This window comes from Anas platyrhynchos, chromosome 9 (assembly GCF_047663525.1).
Source record: "Anas platyrhynchos isolate ZD024472 breed Pekin duck chromosome 9, IASCAAS_PekinDuck_T2T, whole genome shotgun sequence".
Lineage (NCBI taxonomy): Eukaryota > Metazoa > Chordata > Aves > Anseriformes > Anatidae > Anas > Anas platyrhynchos.
Window position 1 is genome coordinate 12,478,288 of NC_092595.1, and position 18,724 is coordinate 12,497,011.

At 38.7% G+C, this 18,724-nt stretch overlaps 1 protein-coding gene across 4 annotated transcripts in view; it reads left to right on the forward strand.

The window, feature by feature from the left end:
* Positions 1-3,348, forward strand: part of OPA1 (OPA1 mitochondrial dynamin like GTPase) — a 52,376-nt gene extending 49,028 nt beyond the window's left edge. For all 4 annotated transcript variants that reach the window (XM_038183603.2, XM_038183604.2, XM_027463876.3 and 1 more), the window contains 2 exons: positions 721-812; positions 1,332-3,348. In XM_038183603.2, coding sequence (XP_038039531.2) covers positions 721-785 — 65 coding nt within the window. In that variant the 3' untranslated portion in view covers positions 786-812; positions 1,332-3,348. The remainder of the gene's footprint in view (positions 1-720; positions 813-1,331) is intronic.
* The last annotated feature ends 15,376 nt before the right edge of the window (positions 3,349-18,724 follow it).

Genomic DNA, 18,724 nt, shown 5'->3' on the forward strand with positions numbered 1-18,724 from the left:
TGCTTCATAAGCTGTTTAATAAATCAAATAGGCGATATGATGACAAGCATTGTGTGGAATTCAGAAAAGAGTGGAAAAATGCCTAAAATCCTGTATTTTTCCCAATGTTACCTTTTTATTCATAGTAGTTGCTTGCAGCGATGTTCTAGTCTTGTGTTTTATTGCTTTGGTTTTGTTTTTAAGAAATAAGCTCCCATCTTTAGCGTTTGTATAAAATAAGGTTCTGCCCACATCCATCTGGTTACTACTGATATGCAAGGAAATGAAGTGTAAACATTAAACATTTTTAATGTTTTATATGCCCTTTTGTATAGGGGTATTGAATGCTGTTGTTTGGTGATTCCCTGAAATTCTGCCTGCTGAAAGGTCACTTGTTTTTAACTCTTTTTAGCATGATTTGTGTTGTTTGTGACACTTGTTGTGGATAATAAGGATACTTGATTAAAAGAGAGGTGTGTTAGCGGACATTAGTTAAAGGGTAACAATTCTCTACAGGTACCACGTGTACAGTAGTTCTGCTGTGCATGACATAATGAAAGTTTCAGATTTTTGAAATACAACAATATGGGATTTCTTTGTTAAATTATGGAATTATTAGCATGATAATCATTAAATGTATTTGTAGAAGTTCTTTGTTCAAAGGGATCAGTTTCATTTCTTCTGATGTGGAAAAATGTAAGTAGCTAGATATTTAAATAACAATCTTTTTTATTTCTTCAGAAAAAGTTCGGGAAATTCAGGAAAAACTTGAAGCTTTCATAGAAGCCCTCCATCAAGAAAAATAGATTTTAGACGAACAATCGTTCAGACAGGTAATCACGTTTAGATCATGAAAGAATTATTATAATTTCTCATTGTTCAATATAAAGCAACTATTCATGTCTCTTAGATACACGTTTTCATAAAGACATTGTGAAAATTCCTTTTATTTTATTCCATTGCATGGCCACTGCTGCTTCCTGCTTCTAATCTGCAAAACTATAGTTTCAGCTTTTACACTACAAGTGAAACTGAAACTTTATAGAAATACAATTAATGTCTAGATATTGTGAAACACTTCAAGCCATTTGATTACTCTTGGTTTGTTATTTTTGTCCATGTTAAGAGGACGAGTCTGTAACTAGCTGGAATGAAAATGAAGGAAGCAATTTTCTTTTCTGTAAAGCATTTTGAAATCTTTTCTCTATAGGCACTGTATATATAGCAAGCAAAAATAATATACATTCAGGTCACTTACAAACATTATTCTTCAGTATTAATTGTCAGAAACAGAAGCCTATGTTCTGTGATATATTTGCATGCATTTTAAAATAATGTCCTTTCTGTTTCAGAAGCAACTTTACACAAGAATGCAGCCTTTTCCAGGATACCTTGCACAAAGAAGACTGAATAAAAATGGCTTTTGTGTCCCATTATGTTTCCTGTCTTTTGGGGAGCATCCTGAAATGTTGGAGGAGAAAGAAAATAATGTCTTATGGGATTGAGAAGTTCAATTAAAACCTACCTGCTTTTTTAATTTTTGAAGCTAAATGTATACAGCAGAAGAATATGACTTGTGTCTCAGTGAGATAGCCTGAGAGCTTGCTGAAGTTGTACATTTAAGGTTGTTTTTTTTTCCTGATAGGAAAAAAGGCTTTCGTTTTTGGCATCTGTCTTGTACAGTGGAGCTGGATCAGATTGATAAAGTGATCTTATCTGTTGTTGGTTTTTTGCCTGCAAACGATCCTGAAAGTTTGACGTAAAGTTTAGTATTTGTATGTACATTAAACCACCCTTCCAAGTTATGCCACTTCTATTTGTTAAGCTGTGTGTTGAAACAGTCTCTGATCACTCTGGTACAGAATTTAAAGCATGGCATTGAGATCTTGAGAGGAAGTTGTGGATTTTGTTAAAATCCTAAACTCCTGAGAGACGTCATCCAAGGAATTCTTCTAGTGCTTTCAAGTGAAAGTACAGACTGCTATTCACTGACACCTTAAAAGGTTTGGCTCAGGAAATAATGTCAACAGCTGTTCCTTTTACCGATTCTTTCCTAATACATGTTGTTACTCTGAATCATAGCCGATTACATTTCATTTCTGGTATTGCACAGACTTTGATTTCCTTTTTAACTCCTCTCTTCCCCATAGGTACAAAGTAAATTGATTACATGGAAAATGTAGAAAAATACTTTGTACAATTCCAAATTGTCCAACCTCCTTAACTCAGAAAGCAAAAATATAATTAATTTCATTTTTCTAATAGCTACTGTAAGACCAAAGTCACTTCTATATTGAAGTTAAACAAAAGGTCCTTCCATACCCACTTGGTTTCTATCATTCAATACCAGTAAAATAATCAGTAAATATAGTATTTTTTTTTACTGTTTTAGTTTTGCCATAGAAATGTCACTTCTGACAAATTTAAGCATGATTTAGGCTCTGTCTCATAGGTGCCTGGTGATTAATCACCACAGTATTTTTCTGCCCACACTTTGCAACAAATGATCTGGATACACTTCTGATTGCTTCTGTGGAAGAAGATATCAGGCTTATTAGGCTTACAACAATTTGTTTTGCAGTTGTTTGATTATGGAGGTTGAAAAAATGGACATAGTTTTAATTCCCTCTCTTGAAAAGGCTATCGATTTTGAACTTTTGGCAATTAAAAGAGAGGATTCCAAACATTTTATGATGGATACTTTTTCTGTTTGGTCTCACTGAAAAACAGAGAATTTTGGTAAAATTTTCCCTAAACATTCGGAAAATAAAGTACTTAGTCCCTTGTACAAAAAGTTAATATAGAGCTATTCATAAAATGTTGTTGAAAGGTTAAATATTTCGAGGAGATCTAACTATGTTTGGGGACTTTTTGTTTGTTTTTGTTTAAAACTGCTTTCTGAAAATTAGTTTTTAAGGATTGAAACAATGAAGAAAAAGCTTGTATCATCATCATTTTCTGACAATAACTTTAGAAATGTATGTTTGCACAATTGTGAAGACAGAAGAGAGATTCCATAGGCTGTATAGCAAGCGAAATAAGTCTGTACTTGTGTTAAATTCCTCTTTGTATTAAAAAAAAAAAAAAAGAAAACAACACAACAACAACAAAAGTTTTGCATTACTTCAAGAGATCACTGTTTGAAACTTCTGTGTAATGTAAATGTTGCGAAATTTTGCATCCAGTGGTCCAGCCTTCATCTCTTTCAGTGTGATGTTCCTATAGTTTTAGTTCTGACTTCTCTGTGCTGCTCATCTAAGACTTAGCATGATGTATTCCATGAAAAATAGGTATTTATTGAATAAAAATGTAACCGAAGGAAAAATAAAATGTGGGTTTTGAACACAGTGCTATTGCACCTAACAAGAAGTCACTTTGGCCTTCTTTTTCTCTTTTGTTAAGCTGTGAAAATGTATGCTGGAAGTTAAGCATAGTTAATGGGAAAACGGGTTTGAGAAATATAGAGTACTTAGTTTACCAACCCATGCATGAATTCAGGAATTATATCTATTTTTTTCAGATGAAGAAGAATACTACAAAATCAATTGCAAAAATACTGTAAAAGTGTCATGTGGAAGGTGCTGTGTATTTGCTCCACAAAGCTTAAATTGCAGACATGCATATCAGGAGCAGTAAATAATTATAAGTCTGCAGTAATTTGATTTCATGATTAGAATTCAATTTACCAGAAGTGATCTTGGCAAATAAGGAGGAGGTAATTTAATGCTGTTTTTATAGGACTTTACCATAACTTTTTACTTCCTCTAACCTTAATATAAGTTATGCTTAAATCTAGTAAGTGAGCACCAATTAACGAAGTTTAAAATAGAGTTGATAAGCACTATTAATGCTTTTAAACATTAAAATTACTTTAAAATTACTCTTTTTAAGGATTATCTTAATAAATAGTTAGCTATAATCATATTAAGCTGCATGAGAAGCATGTACTGTTACGCATATTTTTAGATAACAAGCACAATTATTCGAACTGTCTTTTAAGATTTGCATGATACAGAGAAGTGTAAGTCATTCCAGACTGTGGGTCTTGCAAAATCATTGTAGCCACACAAACCAGTTTTGAAACTAGGAAAATTAACGTGTCCGATTATTTTCCAGTAAAACTGCAAAAACCTTCCTTGTGTATTTTTCAAATTCAGGATATTTTTCTGTATTACATAAACTACCATCATAGTCTACGTAAAGAAATTTGTGTGTTATAAGTAGCAAAGACTAATCTGTAATTTCTGTGGTTTTCTAAGGTTTAAGAGAGAGGCATCAGCGAGTGCAGATATCATCATTACATAAATGAAATATCATTATTACATAAATGAATATTTCATTTCCAAAGCAAGTTACTTATGTCATGCAGCTATGGTAAGATATTTCAATTTTCTATAAAACTGAGTTTACGAGCTGAGTTTTAAATATTAATGGCCAAGGATATTTTTTCTGTCATTTCTTCATGAAGAGGGCACAGATGGTGCTTTTTCACATGTCAACAGAATTCCTTCTCCTTAGTGGTTTCAAGTAACCTCGTACCAAGTTAGCAGACCAGGAGACACATGAAAAACTTGGTAAGTGCAGTAAGTTAGAGTGAAAATGTCAATCAAAACTCCTATTCCAAACCTACTAGTATGTTCTATTTCAACATTGAGGATCAATTTTTCTGAGTATGTTTTGAACCTAAACTGAGTTTTGATCTTGTATTTCCACACCTAAGATTTAGGGCACTTAATTTTCATGTATCTTAAAATTTAACAACTCCAGCAGTCATATTAAAAGCGCACAAGAGATTTCATCACTTCTGTTGAGAAACACTGAAATATGGGATCTAGAAATCTGACCCAGGACCACTTGAGTCATTTAAAACTCTCCCTTCTTGGTAGAATTTGGTTCTGGGCATGTTTGCGTGGTACTTTTGCCAGAGAAGGTGTTGCCAGTCTGTGATGATCTCTGCATTTTTGCAGAGTTGCAGCAGAAATTTTTTTTGACTACTTGGGGTGTGTTTCTGTTTTTTTGAGATGTTTTAGGAAATGTTCCAATCATGCCTCCTCACACGGAAGGGATGCACATTGATTACTCAGATTACTCAGATAGTGGGGTACCTCTCACGAACACAAACGTGGCATGTATGGCTATCTTTAAAAAAAAAAAAAAAAAAAAAAAAAAAAAAAAAAAGCTAATCAACTTCCTACTTACTAGCTTAATATTTTCCTTTTGTTTTCACTTCCTCAGAATGCAGCTCCATTGACTCCAGAAAACTCCTTTGACTGAGAATTAGAAACCTGCATATTTCCAAAGCCTGGAGAGAAAGAAGAGGTTTGACTAGAACTCTGATACAAACTACCTTGTTAGCATGAAATATTGCTTTTCCAGTTATTGCTGTCTCCTGTATAGACATGACTCTAGAAGCTTGATTTCCAGGCTACAACTCCTTTTATGAACACTCTCTGATAACCTGCACAATGGAAATATATTTATTTTTCTAGAGCTTAATATTGGCTTAAAGAAAAAACTAGTTTCATCTTAACATAAAGATTTTGAGCAATCTTAAATCTTGAATGATTCTGTCGCTTTCCTTGTTAGGCTGCCTTTGCAGTAACTTACCATCTCCAAGGTATTTGTTTATTTTTCATTTTTGTTTAGACCTATTTAGATCTTGTTCTATTATGTAATTAGTTCAGTAATCCATCTTCCCTTGCAGAAATCTTTACAGACCCAAACAACCACTTGCTAGTTTTTATTTAACAACATAAATGAAATACATTGTAAATCCCTCACAAGATACATTATGCATGGTCATCAGATAGTTCTTAAAGATGTGGTTTGTCAGAACTGCTATTTGCTCTAAATGCCTTTTATCACATAATTGTTTTTATGGGACAAGGCTGTAGTTCAATATTTAAGTATACAAAAAAGTATAAAATATATATACAGAAACAAAGGGAAGAAGCTGAAAGGATACAGAGATTGTAACAATTATTTATGCTGTGTGCTGGAATGTAAAAAAAAAAAAAAAAAAAAAAAAAAAAAAAAACATTTCTGTGCACACAAATCTTGTTGACATCTGCCATCATGGTCTGAACTTTTGGGTAGACCTGTGCGGTGTCAAGAGTTGGACTTGATGATCCTTAAGGGTCCCTTCCAACTCAGGATATTCTATGATTCTATTCTATGATCACCTCTGTGCTGTAGCACATCAGAAAGTGAAAATATCCAAGCTGTCATTCTGTAAATGAATGGTAAAAATTATGGGTGTGACACTATTGGACTATTGAAGTGATTCAATGAATAGTACATGACAGTACTTCTGGAATGGCTCTTGAAACAACTGCAGAGTCAACCTCTGAAACAGTTCGAGAACCATTTCTAGAATTGGTTTTAGGTAAACTTCTTGCATTGACATCAGAAGTTAGCTGGGGAATGTTTCCAAAAGTGGCTCTAGAAGTGATTCTAGCAAGAAGGTTGAGAGTTGAGTCTGGCAGATATTGTAGCAGTGTTTTTGAATCAACTCTCAATGCGGGATCCAGGCATGGTTCTTGAGCTGAATCCAGAAGCGAGCCTGCTGTTGGCTGTGGGATTTATTCTGGAATTGGTTCTGTTGGTGCACTTCTAGAGCCAGTTCCAGAATTATTTCTAGTCACTTCTGCTGAAAAGTTGTTTACTGTGCATAGATACAAATGGTTTGTGTTTGTTACAGAACACTGGTAGAAGTCTGTAGGTTGCAAGACAGTTTCAGGAGCAGTGCATCCTAATTTGTGTGTGTTAATGTCACTTTCAGACTCAGAAATGGATTTCTATCCTATCCTTGATAGTGGCAACCAACAAGATGAGCATTGTTCAAGTTTTTCACCCCAAGAATGACAATGAGCCTCTTGAAGGTTAATCAGAGTGGTGCATTTATTAACGTCTTGGATTAAACCATTCCTAATGCAGGTAAATATTTGAAGTTTCAATTAAAAGAGTACTTTATAAAAGAAATAGTTCAAATACAATACATAGAATAGAATGCAGTAGATAACGTAAGCCTCTTCACCTCTAGAATCATAAAATCATAAACAGAGATCATTGTCGCTTCCATTTCAAGCTAGTGTTCTCTCTTTTCTAGCCTCACAAAACAGGTGTCAAGCTAACAGTATGCCCTGTATGTTTAAGAGCATTCAAAGCAGTGTTTTGCTTCATCTCCACAAGCCAATTGCCTATGACTTTTGATGTTTAGAGATGGAACATTCATTGCAACCTTCCGTTCAATGAGCCTGTTCTGGTTCATGTGAAAATCAACATCCTTTTTTGTGTTGCTGCCTGACAGGATGCTACAATACTATTAGCATTTGCAAAGGGTTTACTCCGTCTAATAGTGCAACCCCCAGATCACAGGCTGCTCAGTTTGTGTTTCTCTATTATGTGAAAGACACAAAGAAGCTGAAGGCTGGCAAAGGCCTGTCAAATCTTGTAATGTAGCAAGCGACCCCAGAGCTTCATTCTGCTTTATATCATCCCTTGTTCCCCATCCCACCCTTTCCCTTGAATGGGCTCTGAGGTAGGTAAATGAATTCAGCGGTATGGTAGGCGGATGATTCCTTTCTGACCTCATTCCTGTACCATTTGTTTCCAGGCTTGTTGGAGGGAAGGGGACATATCTGAACCTTTTGTTTCAAATAATTTTCTTGCAGGTTGGGGAGTTAATGCAGACCTTGTCTGAACTCACCCGAGCGGAAAGTGTTCTGGGTACATGTTCTGACACGCTTGGTCCCCTGGAATTGCCACATTAAAGGAGAAAACTGTGAATTGGAATTCTTTAATGTTTGGCATTGCTTAAACACCTGGACACCTTTTTTTCTTTTTTTTTTTTCCCCAATGCACGTGTGTTTATATCCTGTTTTATGCCTTGAAACATCTGTCTTAAGAGCATGCAAGAAGTAAACAAAGAACAAGCTTTGAACAGCCCAGTGTTAACTTGTTTTAGTCAGGAAGAAGTTGTTGAGGCTGAGACACAAGCTTAGTACAGCGTACACTGAACAGTGGCTTGCAAAGGGGTATTTCAGACCAGTGTCTGAAACTGGCAAGGTAGTTCTTAGCTTTGAACAGTCACGTTGGTTTGTTTAGGGTTGTGTGTTTCACGGTGAGGAAAGCAATGTTTTCCCAAGTAGCAAGACTGAATTTGAGAAGCAGTGAATCTTCTAATGCCAAACGTGCCAGCACTGTGCATCCTTAAAGATACTTTTGTGGAAGGAAGAATAGAGGAATGTGACCACCAGGAAAACATGAGGCGGGAATATCACCACAGCTGTCCTGCATCGTTGGGAGTTAGCCCTCTGCACAGTCATTGCTACGATGTTTGGAAGGTCATTTTTGCCTCTTAAGTAACGGATTATGAAGATGTTAAATACAACACAAAAACACCCTTAAGTCTTAAGTGTATGCAGTAGTAAGTTTACAGTATCTGAAGTGTGAAATCATGATTAAACCACAATAGGAAACTATTAACATTATTTCACGCTCAGTATTCTTGGAAGTATTCTGCTGAAGAGAAATGTTCTGGGTAATTTCAGCTGCCACGGCAGCATATATCTGTGGGAGGAAAATGGGAGATGCACAACCACCTCCATCTATCTAGTCTTGTAGAAATGTAATGAGAGGCCTGCTTATGATCTGAGCTCATTGCTTTATATTGCACATATGCTTTACAGAAGGCTCCCACAAGACAAATGAGACATTGGAACAAACCTGCTAGAACTTCAGCTAGCCTAGTCTCGCAGTTGATGTGAAAAATACAGACATAAAGTGAATGAATGAGGATGGTCACATCCCAGGTAAGGGTGTTGCCTTAAAAGCATAGATGTATTAATGATTTTATGTTGATGTTCTGTAGCTCGAGTGTACAGACAGAAGGGGTGTTTATCATATTGATTCCTGTACATGTTAACGTATTTTCTGCATGTGCTTGTAGAACTTCATGATAATGACATTTTATGATAGAAATAGTATTACTCTTGAAATACAAAATTCCATATCCTGCACAGATTCAGGGCATTCCCAAAACAAACTCTTTGTTCATGCTTCATTTGTGACTCCTCTGTGGCATGTTTATGTATCTCAGGTGGGAGATGAGCTTATCTAACAGTTGTAATCTCAAACCCACCTAACCTGAAGGTTATTTGCATGTGCAAATTATCTTTGTAGTTTAGGACTAATTACAGACTAATTGTATCAGCCAAATAGAATAGCTTCCCTTCCCTTTTCCCCCACCTGCTAAAGGAGTTTGTACTTTCACAGGGCTCCAGCGCTGATGATACACAGCTTTGTGCGAGTCCTTGTCTACTTTCTCACTAGTAAGGCCAGTGTGAATATTGGCTAAATAAAGCCCTTAAAATCAAAAAATGATCCTCCACCAGTAACCAGGAAGGTGATCACTTTTGTTCTTATCATGTAATACCTCTGCTCTAAACAATGGAAAAAAGTCTAATTTTTGTCTTTTATATGACAGCCCTGATCAACTGGATCTTTTTTTCAAGGAAGCTTTTTTAAGCTATTAAATGTTTGTTTCACTGGCTGCCACTGGATACCATTTCCCTAAGGAAAATAAGAGCTTCCCATTTAAAAAAAACTTTTTTTTTTTAACCTCCTGTTAGTTTATGCATGGTCCATCCATTCAGCTGGAGAAAATAGCATTTCCCTTTTCAATAAAAGAAAACAATTTTCCATTGCCCAGTGCCTGAAAATTAGAATTCAACAGGGCTTATGGAAGTGCAGCTAGCAACAGGTTTTTTAATGAAGGTTTATCTCAGTACACTGCTTTGTTACAGATTTTTACCCACCCTATTTGCTTTTCCTGCCTGCGCAACTTTCTTCCCTGTTCTTATCTGTCCTGTTGGCATGTAAATTACTCCCACACCAGGTGACATCCTCTGCCTTGTGATGTGTTGAAGGTCAGATTAGATTTTCACAGTAGAGCCACCTAGCTTGAAAAATGTATGCAGTGTAATTCATGCTACTGCTCACATCCCTTTTCAGTTTAGTTTCTGGCATCTTGGTTTTAGGTACAAGTGTGTAGCACATACTTTGTGAATGTACCTGTATCTCAATGTATATACTATGTATGCAATGAAAAGAATCATGCTACATCAGAATTTCTAACTTTCTGCCTGGTCTATGCATAACCCAGAACAGAATTTATATAAGTGTTTAACCCAGTCTGAAAGACAAATGCTGTTAATAAAGAGTAGCAAAGAAGCATCAGAGATGCATTGGTGGCAAGAGGCTATTTTCACATGGAAACAAGGGAATATTATACCACTTGCTGAAGCTTAAAACAACTACCAGATCCTCACTGAAAATGAGCTTCATGATGAAAAGATTTGTAGCCTGTTGGGCCAAGAGATGGGGATTATAAGAATATTCATGATTCCTGAGAATCAGCAGGTGAGACCTAATGCACACATTTGCCCCTTACCCCTACCCCAGTTCATCCTTTTGGTAAACAGCACATAAAGGCTGGGTTCCCAGAGTGGCTGAACTAAGTTCCTGAGTTTTTTTTATTTTTTTATTTTTTAAATAAAGAATAGAGGAAAAGGGAGGGAGGGGGTTGAAGAAGATTGCAGTGGTTTTGCCACTTGTCCCAAGCAGAAGCACGGACTCTCCCTTTCATCTGTAAAGAGTAACTGTGTGGCCGAACCAGAAGTCTTGTGACATTACTTAAGAAAGCAGAATGGTATCTTAGCATCCAAGGCCTCATTTAAAACATAAAGAAAAGCCTGTCTTAGAGCTTGGATAAGCTGGAGAGGAATCTCTGTGACATATGTGCATTGTCTTAGGAAAGCATGGGATGAAGCCAACTGGTGGGACATGGCCCTTAATACACTAGGGATTTGTCATGCCTGTTTTAGTGTATTTACTAGTCAGTAAACACCCAGCATGTAGAGTCTGTGCAGTGACAGTATGTGATGCTGCGCACTGTTACAGGACAGTGAGTGGCAGGCGTTACTGTATGGGACATTGATTCCTTGGGCAAGGTGGGCAAAATATTTTGTACTACATTTCCCAAGTGAAACACAAAGACACTGTCAATAGTAGTTCTCACAAATTAAGACTTCACGAAATTGTCTCACTCTTTCCCTGTGGTGTGGGCTAAGAGGGATTCTCATGGATGCTGATCTTGTCCTAATTCTGACAGACTGCACCTGCAGGCACAAAGTAGCACGCTCAGTGTAGCAGGGGGAGGGATGGCTGTCATCTGATGAAGCCTGGGTGTTGTCAGCTCTTTGAGGCCTGAGCCAGTGCTTGCACTGAACAGAGAAGAACATGCTTGATTTTGCTTTAATTCGGTGTTGTTTCCTGTTTTTTCTTTGTAAAACTGGGTCTGTACTGTTCGCTCTGCCCTGTGATCTAGCACAACCCCATTCTACTAACTTGTCATTCTCCTGTCCGTGGATCGCAGCAGCAGGTAAGTGACAAAGTGATATGACAGTGGGAGGTGTCCTAATGAATGCAAGGGAGGGATGTTTAGGCTGCTTTCAGTCTATGGCCAGTGCCACTTACCAAGGACTGGGCACAACTGGAGTACTAATCCTGCATATATCTGCCTCTGGAGTAAGGTAGGTGCAAGCACTTTCCCAGGTTCTTTAGGTTTCCTAGAAGGGATACGCAGGTGAAGCCTTTTGGCTGTACTGAGACACAGATAACTGAACAAAAGTATGTTTTGGTTCAAATTTACCACTGTGCCAACATCTAATGTGGCCTGAAGTTTGCAGAACGTCTGTCAATGAAGCTGCATTAAGGTGAAGGTAACATTTTGTAAGGTTTTCAGCCTTTCCAGGAAGGCTTCTTTACCATGTTTAATTCCCCCTTGAAATTCCAGTCTGCAAGAGCAGTAGTGCCTGCCCCTGACAAAATTGTTGTTACGCTTAGTTTGGAAGTGTCTCAGCATAAGGACACTTGTTTGTTGTAACCCAGTGACAACATCAGAACAAGATTTCAACAGTGTTGATGTTAATCTGAATGTAACTCAATAGCACTGGCTTATGTGGTTGGATTTGAGTCCTCAGCAGTTGAAACTGAACTGCTGCCTGCTCAATATAGTTTTTCTAGTAACTGATGCATCTAGGTCAACAAATTGACAGGCATTGCTCATTTTACTGCTTGGCAAATATTGAACTAAAGTCTTCAGCACTGTAACACTGTTGACAATTGCAGGATAATGGCATTGTCCTCTTTTGTTACCGTGAAGTGCATCTTTGCATCTGATTCTGGCATATAGCACACTCTGTAAACAACAAGGGATGTTGTGATCTGGAGTCGCAAGTGTTTGCTCTGACAATATAAACTTAGTGCCTGCTCTCTGAAACCAAACAGTCTGTGTCTGCCATGGTTACTTCAAACTGATAATGAAACAAGCCACTCTCCTGAAAACATTGGAGGGCAATGGCAAAGCTGTTGTTGAAGTTCTTTTCTGTTTGGAATGCTGTCCTTACCACACTCCTTTATTACATTGCAGGTCTACATTGAGGAGTCCAGACTAAGCTCCAAGAGCCTGAAAGTGGAAAAAAATACTTGGCAGGAAATTAAAGAAAAGAAAAAAAAAATATTACAGTTAACGCTGGTCTATCTGGTAAGGAAATGCTTTGTTGCAAGCTCACTATCCGTTCTTTCTTTTCCATAATAGCATATTAGAGGAAATGCAGCTGACGTGAGGTTCCATCACACACATCCTGTTACCTGAGCAGAGCACTCTTTCTTGCTTCCTCCTTATCTTCTCAAAAATTAAACTTTAGCCCTGCTTCTGTGTAGGTCTGGGGTCATTTTAGTCCCAGCCTCTGTGGTTTCATTTCATGGTCTCTCCCTTCCGCTTCACTAGCATCTCTGGCTCGCTTGTTTGCTAACATGAGTCATCACTCTGGATCAGACTAGGATAATTCAGCTGCGTGGTAGCAATTCAGTGGTAGCATGCCCCAGGAGAATGGAGTCATTAACAGATTTTCTTCCACGCCACCTTTCCATGCTATATTGTTAGCTATAGCTTTATTATTTATTTCATGTTTAGGTCCAGGGTGAGGATTTAAAGCAGAACCACCTTTCTTCTATTTCACACCTCCACTTTCACCCACAGTTTTAATTTTGCATGTGAACTGTGTGTGGAATCTTTGTTTATGCAATGGTTTGCAAGCTAAAATGGTAGAGAACCCTAATCACAATGAATCTGTTTGAAAAGTGTCTACTGTACATCTGCTGTTAAGATATTACATATGAAACGTTAACTCAAACACTGTTAGGAGGTGAATCTACAAAGAAAGGGAGCCTCTGTGGATAATGGATCCTGCTACTCTTGACAGGTGTCCACGAGCTTGCAGGATTGGCCCCCTCCACAGATACATTCAAAAATTAATCTACAGCTTTTTATAACCCTAGTGGGGACACAGATAGGTTGGCCTGCGCTGCTTACTGCCTTTTGGGGTTGAATTAATGGTGTTTCCTTTTTCTTCTGTGTCTCAGAAAACAAAAAAAACAACAGCTCTGCCTTTGAGGTTAGTGCAGTCACAAGCTAAAAAGAAGCCTAAGGTCAAAGAACAAGAAAGAGGCCAGCATGCTGTTCCCAGCCAGGTGCTGAGATGGGACAAGCTGTATGATCTACTGTCTGCATTTTGCTAGACTTGTCTCTAGTTGTCTGTGGTTATTCACAGAGCTGGGGGCTATGGGAGATGGGATTGTAATTGTGTTCCCAGCAAAGAGAAGAGACAAAGCTCCACGCTTCAGGAAAATGCCACCGTAATTCTTCTTATATTAGTTCAGAGAGGCTCGTTGATCATGAGGCTGGAAGCTTTTGTGACGGATGTCAAGTGACTGCTTTTGGGGATGATTCACTTATTGTCTATAAGGCTCTTTTTACCATAAAGCAGCTGTGAAGCCTCTATTTCCCCTAAACAAAACTGTCTTGAACTTCCAGGGGAGAACAAGGCTTTCACTGTGCCAGCCTTGACTGAAATCACAGCCAGGAGGGAGAAGTAAGACCAGTTTTCTTGCTTTTGCAAAAGCAAACTTATTTTTTTTTTCCCCAGCAGTAGCTGTGAAGTGGACAAAGGAAGTGAGCAGCCACCAGCCCTATGAGAGAAAAGAGCCTGTCCCTTTTGTAAAGCCACAGTATTTTTGTGTCCACCTGCAAATGTGGACAGCAGAAGTGGCTGCTGCTCCGGCTGAGCCTACCAAAGTTGTGTACAGCAGGTGGTTATTTCCAGCAGCTATACAGTTCAGGTGTTGTGTTTTTTGTTTTTTTTTTTTTCTCATATTTAAGGCTGATATTATCCGTTTTTTACAGAAAGCACAACTCATTCAACTTCTGCTTTTTGATTATATGTATCCCCATACACTGTTCACTAGAGAATGGGGCTTGCAACTAACTTAAAGATAAGGAAACAATTCCCAGAAAGGTTCAGCTGGAGCCTGTGGGCCCTTCAGGTGAAGGGAGTAGCAGGGAAAAGGACAGGCTGTCACTTGAGTAGGGGACAGTAGTGAATTATTGTGAGCAAGCGAATGGCAGCCTCCTAACGAGCAAGTTGCACTCTTGATGAGGCAGCATCTTCCAGCTTCCCTGCTGGTAGGAGCTCAACAGGCCAAGCAGCCTGGCAGCAGCCCACCACCCTGTTTGGGCTTTGGATTAGGACTTTCTGCACAGTGACAAACTACCTTTCCTGTACAGATGGGGTCAGCTGAGTGCTGTTATAAAGCAAAGTGGAGAACACTTTAAATTGCCGTTTGAAACATTAAGCTATTCGTTTAAAAGGTTTGATGTGTGGCCTCCTCAGGCACTGCATATGTGTATATTACAAGCTGGGCCTATCCATACTAAATAATATCAGTTCATTATCTCTGGTCCTTCAGAAGCTGTGGGCTTCAAATTTGTTCCTCAGAATAATAATCAGTTGGTTTTTAGAATGATAAATAGCAAAAAAACAAACAACAAAAAAACTTTTCTCTATCACAAATGTTCATTCGTGGACTTACAAAATATGTGGTAGAAAGGTTTTTGCAAAATTTGTCAGGTTCCTTGAGTGTAATAATTTTATGATAAATGTTAATGTGAAAATTTCCTTCTGCTTTAAGGAAATACTGACTGAACAAAGACTTCTGGATGACCTGAACTATTTATTTCCTGGAGTGTACCAATACCTGATCCTAGACATCACCAGAAACACTGCTCAAATGCAGCAAAGCAAAACCACAGCTTCTTTCCAGTGACTAGGGAGAAACACATTTGCAAGGAACTGTCTCGGGCAGACAGACCTGCAGAGAGAGAGAATAAGCATGGCATGCCACGCTGAACACTTTGAGCTGTTCCGGACCCCAACAAAGCCCTGGGAGAATCTATTGAGTTTTAATTGTACAAACCCACGTGGCTGATGAGAAATACAAGGGTGGCTTTTTTTTACTTATTAGAATTGTAAAATCAGTGCTTTGGTATGGCCTTTTTCTCTGGAAATGTCTCTCTGTGGCAGTAAGCTGTGTCTGAGCCCTTCTTGAAATAGCTTTCCTGTATGTAAGGTTTAATTTAGGGTAAAGAGACAAAAGGATTCCCTTGGAATCACATCACATCATATTAGGTGATAGAGGGCTGACAGGATGTGCTAAGACTTCTGTCAAAAATCTTTTGGGAGAACTATGTCATGAATTCCCTCTCTCTTGTAGAATTCCTTTTCAGTGATTTTGCCAGTATTCAGGTTTTCGGGTCCCTCAGAAGGTCATTCCCATTAGTGACACATTGCTCAGCCATCACTGTGATTCTACACTGTTGTACAGTTCGTTCGCAATTACTGTAATGAACAATCAAGGCAAGATTAACTCAGAAAAGACTGTCTAGACAAACATCCCCACGCAAAACTTTTTTTTAAGGTGACAATAAAGAGGAAAGGGTTGGCCAGCCAGCCATATAACTTTTCAAGCAAACATTTTCAAGATAGCAAATATTGATTACATTTGTAATAACCTGAAAACATATCTGATAGGTCTAAGATACATCTGAGGTGATGTGTTTGTTTGGTCTACAGGGGAGAGATCCTTAGGTATAACGCATGCTGATGGTCATCTTGGCTTGTCCTGTCAGCTCTGATCTTGGGTTTTCACGGTTGCTTGATGTGGCATGGGTACGGGTCCTCTGATTTATATGAAAATTTCCCCGCTGTTTTTTTCCACTGACACTGGAAGTGAAAGGAATTTAACAGTCCTTGGCATGAAGTATTTGAGCTAATACTAGATTTTGTGCTTTTTCTTGTTTAATTGTTTGTTTTTACAAGGCCAATTTCTAATGTAACATACATACTTCACAAGTAAAAGTATTTTACATCTTAGATTTCTTATTTCTTATAATGGATTGTCTTGGGCGATTTAAAGACATCAGGGAACAAATGAAATTCCCTTTCCTGCTTATATGCAGTTTGTTACAAATATTCCTACTGCTCGATATTTATAGGTGGTAAAGACCAGAATGTGCCCCTGTGATCATTTGCACCAAGCTTCCAACTTCTGTCTGGGCTAAGAGACCTGCAAGAAAGAATCATTGAGGACTGATTTAACAACTCTCCGTGATGGATCTTGTCAACGGGTAAGTTTGTTAAGCTTATTACTGTCTTTGATAAATGTTACCACCCTGCTTTGGCCAGATTTGTTCTGTAGCTTCCAGCACTGAGATCTCATTCTGCCTTTTATGTGCTGAAACAGAATCTGTCTTGAATTGAATGTGTTTCCCCAGAGCGTTAATTATGACTGAATGTTGAACTTAGAGGCTAGTAATCCTGTTCCCTCTCTGCATAAGCAAAGTTATTGAAGCTTTCTACGTAGACTCTCCCAGCTTCAGCCATAATGCTTTGTACTGTTGCTTTTCGGTAATCAGAGCGTTCTGTACCTGCAGGCAAGGTACCTTGTTTTGCTGATGGAAAATAAAAGAGTGGTTGAATGAGCCAAAAGTGCAAGTGCAGCTCAAGAATTCTGCTTGCTGTCTCTCCCCTACCTGACCCCAGGCCTAAGATCCTGGTCTGGAATTGGATCATGGCTTCTTATCTGTTGTGGACATATCCGGGCAGCTGCCATCCTTTGTAGAACAGACCATGCAGTGGGCCTTCTCAGTGGCTGATGAGATCTTCGGTGCAGTCAAAACAAAAATCTTTGCTCAGGGCTAACGATTCCCCAGAACATGACCCTGGTCATCTGACGGGGACTGGCAGGTGCACCCCTTTCATCCTTGATTTTTTTTTCAACCAAACTTGTGGGTTCTGGCAGAACTTGAAATCACTTTTACTTTGCATTTGGCATTAGCACAGTTCAAGCAAGAAAGTTTATGTCTGGAAACAGTTGGTTGAGGTCTGAAAGTAGAAAATATTAAGTCCAGGCAAGGAGAGCCTTTAAAAGAGAAGGAATTTCATGCAAATAAAAACAGTCTAGTCCGTTAAGTTCCTCTCATGGACTTTTATGAGGACAATTATTAATACTGTTGAAAATTACACTCGTGAAACGTGTTAATGGGAGCTGAGCTGGCTGCTGCCAGAACAACTGCACCCTTTACAGCTCATTTGGAGACAGAAATATTCAACAAAGTAGCCTACAGGGTGCAAAGGTTCGCGTGGTGAAGGCTTAGACTAACTTAACATATGCCCTCTGTAGCCTTGATATTGTCCAAAGCCTAATGCTCATAATAAAAGAGAGAAAAATTGGACCCCAAGTGGCAAGGATTGTAAGCCCCGGGAATTCTCCTAATCAGAGATATTCAGCTATTTTTAGTTTATAATGTTTAGTCAAATAGCAACAATGATTTTTCTTCTTTTTTCTAACTCAGCTGCACGGTGTGTTGGAGGGGGTCTCGCTGGCCTGTGACCTTGCCTTTATCTGTCGGTCTGTCACCACTGGTCTTCAAAGCGCAGCTTAAAGGATCTGAGGCTTCTGTGTGGCCTTGATGTGATCTGCTTTCCTGGTAAAGTTTTTCATTAGCGGGTGCTTTTTTAAGCTTGCTGGAGCTTTCTTGGCTTGCACTGTGGGATGCTGCTGGCTCCGGGGCTCTCCTGACCCCACAACCATGCTTAATAACTCTGTACGGCCTGTATTTGTAAGCTTTGTGTGCCTGGTGGATGCTGCTTCTGCATGGTGGATACAGCTTCCTGCCCCATTGAACAGGCTTTCTTTTCTCATCTTGCCTCCAATATATCCATCAAAGACTCTTCAAAAGAGCAATTATTTTTGAAGTACAGTTGGTTAGATACAATGACTGAGCAACACGGCCATGCATTTGCCCTTCCAGTGCTTACTCACCTGATAATGGTGCTGCCATTCCTTCCTGTTGCTGCTGTTTCAGTTGTACATTTCTCTTCCTCTAAATCTTGAGGGAAAGAACACGTCTAACAAAAGAGCAGTCATGCTGCATCAGACCAGTGGTCCGGGTAGCCCAGTATCCTGTCTCAAACAGTTGCCAGCAGCACATACCTAGGATAGAGTGAAAAACTCTATCTAGGATAGAGCAAGTGAACATGCTGCTCCAGCATAGTCTGCCAGCAACATGTGGCTTGTGAACTTCTTATGCCAGAGTTGCTGTCTATGTATTTAGTATAACATAATTAAGTTTTCTTCTATAGATTTGTCCAGGGCCTTCTTCCAGCAGAAGTAACTTCCCTGGTGTCTTTAACAAAGGACAAAAGTTTGGTTTTGCTTGCATGATCCCTGCATTTGAGTGGCTTTCTGTGGACACCTGGAAGCAATTGTTGGCACGGCTAAA